Source organism: Ceratosolen solmsi, unplaced genomic scaffold (assembly GCF_000503995.2).
Source record: "Ceratosolen solmsi marchali unplaced genomic scaffold, CerSol_1.0 scaffold6, whole genome shotgun sequence".
In the NCBI taxonomy this organism is placed as follows: domain Eukaryota; kingdom Metazoa; phylum Arthropoda; class Insecta; order Hymenoptera; family Agaonidae; genus Ceratosolen; species Ceratosolen solmsi.
Window position 1 is genome coordinate 13,316,760 of NW_011948414.1, and position 11,184 is coordinate 13,327,943.

Sequence of the window (11,184 nt, forward strand, 5' to 3'; positions counted from 1 at the left end):
CAATTTAATATTTTTTATAAATTTGTGTTCTCATTATTACTAACATAAAGAAGATAATTCAAATAATTAAACAAAAAATTTATAAAAGTCTTATAAGAAATTTATTCCAACAAGGAAAGGAAACTAAATGAGGTTGAATTAATAACATTTTTACTAAACAATCTGATTATTAAACTCTTAAAAATTGATCTTAATTTAATATTCTAGCTTAAAAGAACTTAAAAATGTCTGAAATATCAAGATACAATAAATTTATATTTTATAACTTTTAATTAACTATAACTTGGAGCTTAATCATAACAGAGAAACAATCAATCATATTTAGAAACGATACCTTATAAATTAAAGAGCAGAAAGAATAGTCGACTACTCCATCGTTTGTATATTGTAGTGTTTCCAATAATTTTTATTATTGAATATTTAATAAATTTTACTTATTATTTAAAGAAATGTTTAATGTAATGTAAAATATTGTTAATTATAAACTGTAGAACTAATGCTAGAATGTATCAATGGTTTAAATGGTGTAGTATTTCTAATAATTTTTTCTAAATTATTTGCATAAATGTCAGTAGTAAGTTCAGAAATCGGAACTTCTTTATCTGATTTTGCACTTTTTATAGCATCATCTACTTCTTTCCGAATATCATTCTCCATTTTCTGAAACATGAAATTATAAATATATATTGAATTAAATTGTTTATATTAAAGTGATAATTAAAAAAAAGGGTAACGCTATATAGAATACTACTTATCTTAAAATTTTTACTAATAGAAGCAAAAATTGATTGCAAAAAACTAATTTATTTTTAAATTATAATTTTATAATCATATAAGTAAATTTTTGTTTTAATAATTTAATCATTAATAATTTCAAAATAGTATAAAGTACATCAAATTTAGTTATATTGCTTATGAACCAACGTGCAGCCTGTTAAATTTTATAATTTTCACAATGTATAGATTATTTTAAAAAATTTCCTCTAACTAAGTATATCAATCATATTTTGGTCAGTCAAATTTTTTAAACCATGGATTTAAAATTTTTATATTTAATATTATAATTTACGTTTTAGTTAATTTTTCTTAATAGATTGGGTCTCTTATTCCTTCTTTACTGAACATTATTTTTAATAATGAACATACATTTAAAGGTATGAGAACCAATCTTTTCATATAGATAATAATTAAATATTTATAAATTTAATAGAGACCATTAGGTTGAAAAAATTTGAGATTGTGGAATTAATAAGCAACAGAATTCATTTGAAACCGCTTAAATATATGAGTATTAATAATTATTACGTACCATAGATAATTTTTAAGAATTTTAGAAATACAAATAATAATAGATAAATTTTAAAAGTAACCAAAGATGGAAATAATGTGTTGGAATAGATATTATTAATCATATTATCATTATTAGCATATCAATTACTTTGAAAAATGTAATCTTTGGTAAACTTTAAATGTGTGCAAATTTTGTTATCTGATTAAATAAGAACATTGTTTGAAAAAAAACTTGATTACTTAAAAAATACCTAAAATAGTCAATCAGCACATTAAATAATTATGTCAAATTTTAAGTTTATAAGATAAGACTTAACCTCCTTTTTACAATGTTGGGATTTAATTAAGTTTTGAATTAAATGTTACAAAATATTGATTAGTTAATTATTATGTGAAAATTAATCAAATTACTAATAATTAAACAAGTTTAATTGTTGATATTTAATATTAAAATAATAACTTATACTGTAACTGTTTAATAGATATTTAAATTGTTTTACTTTCTTTTAATGAACTTTTTCTACAATTAACATACGTACTTTTAGTTCATCGTTTGTAACCAAATTAGCATGTAATATTCTTTCTTTAAAACTTGTTAATGGATCTCTAGTTTGTCGAACTTCTTGAATTTCTTCTCGTGTTCGATAGCTTGTGCCAGGGTCAGACATACTATGTCCACTATATCTATAAGTAAAAGTCTCCATTACTAAAGGTCCTTTTCCAGATGTACAGTAATTTATAGCGAATTTTGTTGCTTCTCTAACTGCTAAAATATCCATTCCATCAACCTAATTATAAATATAATTTAAATTAACATTCAGATTAATATCAAATAAATTATAAGTATAAAGCTCATGTTATTGTACTAAATATTTTTGTAATATAATTCTTAATTAATGTTTCATTACATAAAACAATATATTTTATAAAATTTAGACATATTCATAATGCATATGTAAATAAATGAAAATACTTCATAAAAATAAGTTAGCAATTAAACATTGTGTTATATAATTGCAATTTAGAAATAAATAAAATATATCTCTATATGCATCATTCACAATCATTTTTGATTTTTTTTTTAGGTTATTATTTGCATATTTTGAAATTTGTATTTGGATTTTCATATTAAGATTGCATGAGTGACTGATTTTATGAAAAATATATTTTTAACAATGAAAAATGAATAAACATTTTTATATTAAAGTTAACTAAATATATTATATAAATTAGTATTTTATATCATTATTTTAGCACGATAATAATTGACTCAAATATTTGTTTAGTGGTAGGTAAAAAGTTAAAAAGTTAAAAAATGAGAAGGTCAATTATGTCTTTTTTATACAAAATTTTAACGAAGTTTGTAATTTTTTAATTCATAACTAGTATATTTTGAAGCTTTAGTTTATTATAATATTTTGAATAGATATTTAAAAAAATTATAATCCATATACACATTTGTATATATTTATATAGATTTTTGAAAACTACTATAAAAAATTCTATAAATAAAAATATTACAATATTACAAAAAGATATTAAATTCAAATTTTTTTTATATAGATACAAAATTTTATATATAAAATAAATAATAATTTTATATAATAATATATAAGCATTTATACCTATAAAAATTGGAAGTAACATAAATAAACTCGGAAAATGCAAAACCAGATTAAAATGTCAAGTATCACAGATGTTTAAAATTAATAAAATTTTTGTGAAATTTTATTTATAAATAATGAATATTTTAATAATGTTGTTAGAATAAAATATTACATTTATGTTAGCCAATTAATCCTTCATTTTCTAGTAAATAAATGGGTCAGAATTTATTTTAATCTATTACAGAGTTACAAATAAGTTTTTTAAAAGATTAAAATCTATATAAGCTTAAGTTGTGTTAAAAGAATTAGTTATTTTATGAAAAATTATAAATAAAGGGGTAGAAAGTAAATAAAAAAAAAATTCATATTTGAGGATAAATTCATGTTGAAACAATCATGCAGTAGAAATTCAGATATTGTTATATGTAAAGATAGAGAGATATTTTAAGTTTTTGATTATCAACTCAGAAAATGAAAAATCAAAATAATTTAAAGTATTTTGTAGTTAAAAATTTACCCAAATTCCAGGAATAAAGTCTCCTCGTGTGTAATATTCTGTATTTGCTGAAGCTCGATCTACGCTAGTACCCATTCCATATCCATTATTTTCACATATAAATATACAAGGTACATTCCATAATTTGGTCATATTATAAGTTTCAAATATTTGACCTTGATTCGCAGCACCATCTCCATACAGAGCAAGACATACTCCACCATTATTTTGATATTTATGAGCAAATGCAATTCCTGCACCTAATGGTACCTAAGTAAAATTATTATATAATTAAAATAACTCAATGTTCTCATATACATTATAAAAAATCATTTTTATCTCAAATTTCCTATAAAATTAATATTTCTTTTGGCACGTCAGTATCCAATTGGAAATAAGCAAAAAATATATTAAAATTTAAATAAACAATAAATCCAATATCAATGACATTTTTAATTGAAAATTATAACGAAGAAAAAACTTTGATCAAATCGTGATGTTTTTTTATATTTATAGTTGATTTGAAAAAATATTTTTATTCAATTTATATTCTTCTTTCTTTCCTTTTTTGAAATTTTCATTAGCGTATTGAATAAAGTAAATTTGTTCCTTCGATTGTATACATTTATAAAAATTGTATTATATCGATTTATTTAATCGTTATTAAATTTTTTTTTATTTCCGTAATTTTTCTTGAATATATTGTTCAGATATTTTTTGAAAATAATTATGTGACTTTTTTTGTTCACTCTATTTTAGTTACGTAGCTTAGTCTACTTAGTATTACTATAGTCTACTTAGTTTAGCCTACTTAGTATTACTATAGTCTACTTAGTTTAGTCTACTTAGTATTACTATAGTCTACTTAGTATACTCTTACTTAGTATTAGTCTATTTTAGTTATTTAGTTACTCAACTCGTAGAACGAAATTACACATTTTCTCTTTCAAAATCATGCTTTTAGATCCTATTTCTTTTAAACATCATCAACTTGTTTACTTGTATCGCAATACATTCACTCAATAGTTTAAATAGAAATGAGATGAATTTTTATTTCTTCTTGGTAGTAGGCGTAATTATTTTCTTTTTAAATTTCGTATTTTTCTATTTTACAAGTATTTCATAAATGTAAATTCAATTATGTCCAAAATATTTTCTTTATATTTAAGAGGATTCTTATAATTAATACATATATAAAGTTATTTACATATATAAAATTCATATAAAGTACTATTTTACATTGATTTATTACATATTAAAATTGGTTTAAAAATAAACCACTTTAATCTTATTTATAATACGGTATGTATTATTGTTTTGTGAATTTGCGACTTGCACTCTGTAGTTGTATATTAGTCTTTAATATGGATATTATTTAAAAGTAATATAGATAACGTAAACAGTACAATGCATAATATATCTTCTAAAAGTACCTGAATTATATCTTGCTATCAGTAAATAAAAAATTGAGTAATACTGTGTAATATTTTATACTAATTAAATAATTGTTCTTTTTATCTCATTAATTGCTTTATTGATTCCAGTTATAATTTTTATAACATTACTAATTACATAACTTAAACATTTCCAAAAATTACAATTATTAATTTTTTGTTCAATATTTGATATTTTTTTTATTTATTTGTTATATGATGTAACATGTAGAATTTTACATACCTGGGCTCCTACAATTCCATTACCTCCATAAAAATTTTTTGCATACATATGCATAGAACCACCTTTTCCACGAGCATTACCACTTTGACGTCCTGTTAATTCTGCAAGAACGCCAAGTGGTGAAACCCCCATTAAATAAGTCCAGCCATGAGCTCTATAAGCAGTAATAACAGAGTCTTGAGGACGAAGAGCAGCTACTAAACCAACTGCACAAGCTTCCTATAAATATAGTGTTTGAAAGATTTTGGTTGAAATAATAAAAATATATAAAACAAGTAAAATAATACTTAAATTTTAGTAAATGTTAGAAAATGATTTTATGTAGATTATTTTATACCAATATATTAAACATTTGATCAAATCTTTCCTTTTCATTTATATTACAAATGATAAGCTATAGTTACATGTACTTATAAGACTGCTATACATAATCTACAAAAATATGTTATATATCTAAAAAAATATGAAATATATTTACATCCTCAAAAAAGTAAATATATTAACAGGGTTATTCAAGCTAATAAGTTAAACATTATTTATAAACGTTATTGTTTTGAGAAATCTAGGTAAATGTTTATATCTATAATAAACAATCAACAAAGTCAGGTAAATTTAAAGCAGTATTATATTTGTAAGAAAACTATTTGATATTTTCATTTAAGAAGCAAGTATGATTAGATTGTGGAATTCTATTCAGACGATAAATATTTTCTAGGATTTATCAATTTTTTTATTTATTGAATAGAATAAATATATCTAAAATGTAAAACATTATATAAGTATTGAAGACTACACAATAATCTTTTAATACTTTAACGGTGTTCTTGCCTGATAATAGTATAAAATTTCAAACTTTCAAATTCTCTCTATTAGAAAAGAATTATATATTTGAGGATATTCCTAATAACACTCATATTAAACTTATAGAAAAGACGTATTGTAAAATGAAGATAATTATATTAGTTTTTATAAAAAGCTACAAAATACATAAAATACTTATTTAGATAAAATCTTGTTTCTATATAAAGAAGTTAGTTTTATTATTTTAAATATGGGAATGTATCTCGTTATATTAGTTTTTTTTCACAAAATAAATAATACTGCAATCAATTGAACAGCAGAAAAATTGATTATTTAAGCTGCAAAAGAATAAATGAAGATAATCATTAAAACGTTCTATAGGCTCAAAAAAAACTAAACGATTGACCAAGACACATAAAGCCAAGTTATGATGAAAAAAAAGTTTCTTTCTAAATACAACTTATTCCAAGTAAATGGAAGTGAAAACATATACAATTACTAAATAGTTAAAATATTTAATGTGACGACACATCTCTACCTCAAAAACTCTAGCTTTGTCGAAATATAAATATTTTGAAAATGATAAAGCAACTGGGAGGAATTATACAGAAAATTACACAGGGCTTACGTGATTGTCAGGTGTTAAACCTCCTCACCTTGATTAATAATGCTTTAGGTTCATGTATTTTTGCCTAAAATAGTTGACTTTCTGATACATTCTTTTATCACTATAAATTAATTCACATAATATTAGTTTCGATTACTTGAATTATATTCATTTTTAGAATGAAATATTATATTGCAAGAAATTATCAAATTATGTAATGATTTTACTAAAATGATATCCTTAGAAAGAAAATTTTCGACAACGAAAAATGTTTTTTATTAAGAATTCAACATTAGATACGATCACTATTACCTAAGAAGCTATAATACCTTTCCAAAGAATAAAGTTTCATTGGTTTCATTTGAGATTTTTGTCCACTTAAAGATTTTTGTTGCCTTACAGACATTCAGTAAGTTTTCCACTAATATAAAAGATAATTGTAGGATCAATTGTATAATAAAAGTAATTAAAATATGATATTTTTCTTTTTCAAGAATTTTTGATATTTGGTTGCTAATATTTCAAATTTTCTACTTTTCATAGATATAGAACACGTTTTAGGATGGCGTGTTTTGCGATAAAGATATTATAATTCAGATTCTATTGCTGAGTTTAAACCTTATAAACAAACTTTACTTTTTTAATATCTAATATATAATAAAAAGTATAAAAATTTTTGCAATATTTAATAAAATGGAGATATAATCATTATCAAATTATTGAAAAGGGGAATGTATAAATAAAAGATAATAATTAGTATTTCTATTAAAAAAAATTATTTGAAGCGTTCCTGCTAATATTTTTTACACTAGCTGCATATAATTTGTTAAATACTCACCTGTCCAGAGTATAGGTGACAAAATCCTCTAACAAATTTTTCTTTATATAAATTTCCTGCGGCAGTCTCCATTCGACGAATAGTGTGTAATTGTTTGTAGTATTTAAGTGCATCTGCTTTGGATAGTTTCACTTCTGTTAAGGGACCATTTTCGAGTTTATGAAGTCGGAAAGGTTTAGTTTTAAAAGTAGCTTCCGTAACATAATTTTTCCAAGTACTTTTGTATACATTTATCTAAAATTAATAAAAAGTATAAATGTTCTAAATTATCAAATATTAAAATTATGTATTATTAGTTTAATATATCAAGAATCATTAAAATCACATGGAACTATTAAGCCTACATGTTAATTTATTTTATCTTAACAATAATATTTTTTTATTCACATTTAATATTATAATTATTAAAAATGAGTGTAATTGCCTAAATTTTATTCAATCATTTTTGGGTACTAAATTTTTAATTTATCTAAATTCGATAATTAATAACATTGAAATTAATATGCAATTACATTCTCCTTTAGCTAATTTGTACACGCACTTTTTCTGTTATAATTAACGTATTTCTTTTGCTATAACTTTTACGATAGTTGATTTTATTGTTATTCTATTTTTATATTTATAAATGAATAAAATTAACATTGTTTTACAAATTCTAAACATATGTTTCATTTAGACAATTAATCATTTTCGATTATTTATTATTGCTTTGTATAACAAATCTTAATCAATAACTACTTAATTTTTTAGTTTTATTCAACTAAAAAATAAATATAAATACACATTATAAAAATATAATGTACACCATTTTAAAATGTTTTAAATGAAAATTAAAATTATTACTAATTTCGTAATAATTCAGATATTAATAAGCACATTCATATACCATAAAATATTATTTCTCTTTTAAGTAGTTCTGAATTTTATGATTAAAAGAAATGGTTAAATGATAAAATCAAAATATAAAAATAAAAATAATAACACTTTGATAAATTGTTCAATAAATCTATTGGTTTTATATGTAGTTTTTCACTTATCAAACATTTATATATAATATATATTAATATATATTGCTGAAATTATACTTAGCTACTTATGTAATTAAAAATTAGTTAAATATTATTTATTTTATTATACAGAGTTGCAGAAAATTATTATATATTATAATGATTAATATAAGAATTACGACAATTTTTCTTTGTCATAAAAAAATACAGAATATCAGTTATGAAACTATGGCTGAATTAATAGCTGATTTAAATCACTGTTATCTAATTAATTCGTAATAATAAAATTTAATTTTAATATATTTTATATATTATAATTTTAAAATCACTGTGACATTCTATTTCCTATTTAATATAATTATGAATATTCTTGATACCACAGTAATCTGTCTATATTAATCTGGTCAAAATTATTCAAACATTTACCCATTCAAGATTGTATAAATTTAATACATCAAAATATTTCAAAAAAACTATTTTTGTAGTAAATATAGAAAATATAAATTGAAATTTACTATTATATTGTTCATTCAATAATACATAAAAATTTAGAATTTAGATATTTAAATTCAGATAATTTCTTAAATCCAAAGTTTTTATTAAATTTAAGGTACTAATTTATTAAATAATTATTTCAACTGTTATATAATATTATAAACGATATATCATTATTTTTATATTGGGTATTCAATAATTTTTTCATTAAATTATATTTAATTCTAAACAATTATATACAACAATTTTATAGGTTGAAATTAAGAATATTTTAAAATAATAAATACTATTAATAATTTTTTATGAAACAATAGATATTCTATTAAATATATATATATATATATGCAATTTTAAGGAATTTTAAACATGAATTAAATTTTTTTTTTATATATAAGAAATTAAAATGAAAAGTCTTAACTCTTTTATAAATATGACTATTCATTATTATAACATAAAATATCAAATCAAGTTAAAATATTATTTAAATGATTTCAAACAGAATAAAAATATATTTAGTAAAAAGACAAATTAATTTAATTGATTAACAATTGAAAAAAATAATTTGTTTTTCAATATTTCTATAAATTTATAAATATAACATAGTTTAGTGGATAATAACATTATCAATGAATTAAATATATTTAGTGATCAAATTGAATATATTTAAAAGAATCTTGAATAAACACAACTTACATTTTTATGAGAATTTGTTTTTAAAGTTAATGTTAGTAATTTGAAGAACATAATTTTTTCTTGTTTTTAAGTCTTTTTAAGCAATACACAACTTCATAACAAATATAATTAAATATAAATTGAAACTGATATTAATTTATTTCGACAAATTATTACAGTATAATGTTAAACATTAAAAGTCAAATTCAATAATGATAAATTATATCAGGTTAACCACATATCCAACATGAAACGTAGATAGTCTACCCATATAATGCATATACAATAAAGCCTTGAGTTTGGCTGTTATATGTTCAGAAAGAAATCTGGTATATATGCATATAGTAATCTTTATTAATACTGTTCAATCCCGTTATTTCTTTTAAATTCTTTATTATCAAAGCATTTGATATTTACATCATCTAGTATCTTATGCAAGTCAAAATTATAATTAGTGAAAGTAAAGAATTTAAATTATGAAATATTTAATTAATAGCTGGATGGTGATATATTTCTACTAAAAAAATAAAAGAATTACTTCTTTAAAGTCCGAATATGCGATCATGAGTGAGGGTTACAAGTTTTTCAACATTTGAATTCCATCTTTAAAAGTTTTTGGAAAATATAATTAATTTTTATACTCATTTTACTTCTTTTAGAGTTGGTATTATGATTCGCATACTGCCATGTAGTACAATGTGGTAACATTTTTAATTAACTAAATAAATGAGTATCTTGTTACAATATAATAGGATCCTTTTTATTATAATATCGCATTGTATATTTTAATCAATTCCAATTATTGATAGACCTTCATCTAAAAACAAGAATAATTGAAGCGATTGATATGAACCAGTGATGGATTTTTTATTTTGAATTAAATCGTAATTACAGACAAAATAAAGCCATTGGACTAATTTTAACATTTTAGTCTAGCTAAATTAAAACTTTTTAGCTTCTAAGAATTGAAATATTATTAAAAAATTATTGGTTATTTTTTTCTTTTTTATTTTCTGTATAAAAATATAAAAGATACATTAATAAAATATCTAAATAAAAAATCGACTATTTTAAAACTAAAAAATATAAGAAAATTCTTTATTAGAAAATTTTATAAAATAATGTAAATATATCTAATTGTTAAATTATTACGTAATATCGAGATTCTTTTTTATATGAATATTTATAATATTAACCACAGATACTCATTGTCTATGGCACAAGAATCACCTAATGCTTAATAATTGTTACATTATTTTTCCTCTTGGAGATAAGGATTTTACATATTTATACAGATTAATTTATATATATATACAATTAATACAAATTTATATATATACAACAATTTATATAGAGTAATTAATTAATTTTTAAGTTGTCTCTTGTTATGTAGTAAATTTTATTTGATATATGTGCACTATTAAAATTGATAAGAAGTATTGTTCATTTCTAATATAAGTGATACTATATTGTTTAACGTGAGATTAAAAATTAATTTTTGCAATCGATGTGTAAAATCATTTTGTGATATTACTTCCTTATGTAATATGTATATTCATAATTGATGTGAATATTTCTTTTAAAATGTACAGAATTTGAAAGAAAATATAAGATAATTACGCAATAACAAATATTAGTTTGTTAGACTTAAGACTCTCATTAAGAAAAAGGACGAAGTAATACTTTTATTTTTT

At 20.8% G+C, this 11,184-nt stretch overlaps 1 protein-coding gene across 1 annotated transcript; it reads right to left on the reverse strand.

Annotated features, from left to right (window-relative positions):
• Positions 1 to 439: 439 nt before the first annotated feature.
• Positions 440 to 9,562, reverse strand: LOC105368462 (probable pyruvate dehydrogenase E1 component subunit alpha, mitochondrial). Its single transcript, XM_011507475.1, has 6 exons — positions 9,512 to 9,562; positions 7,317 to 7,550; positions 5,071 to 5,289; positions 3,415 to 3,663; positions 1,830 to 2,078; positions 440 to 660 (listed from the first exon to the last, which is right to left on the reverse strand). Exons 1-6 carry the CDS (start codon positions 9,560 to 9,562, stop codon positions 475 to 477), a joined length of 1,188 nt encoding a protein of 395 aa, XP_011505777.1. The 3' UTR covers positions 440 to 474.
• Between the last annotated feature and the right edge of the window lie 1,622 nt (positions 9,563 to 11,184).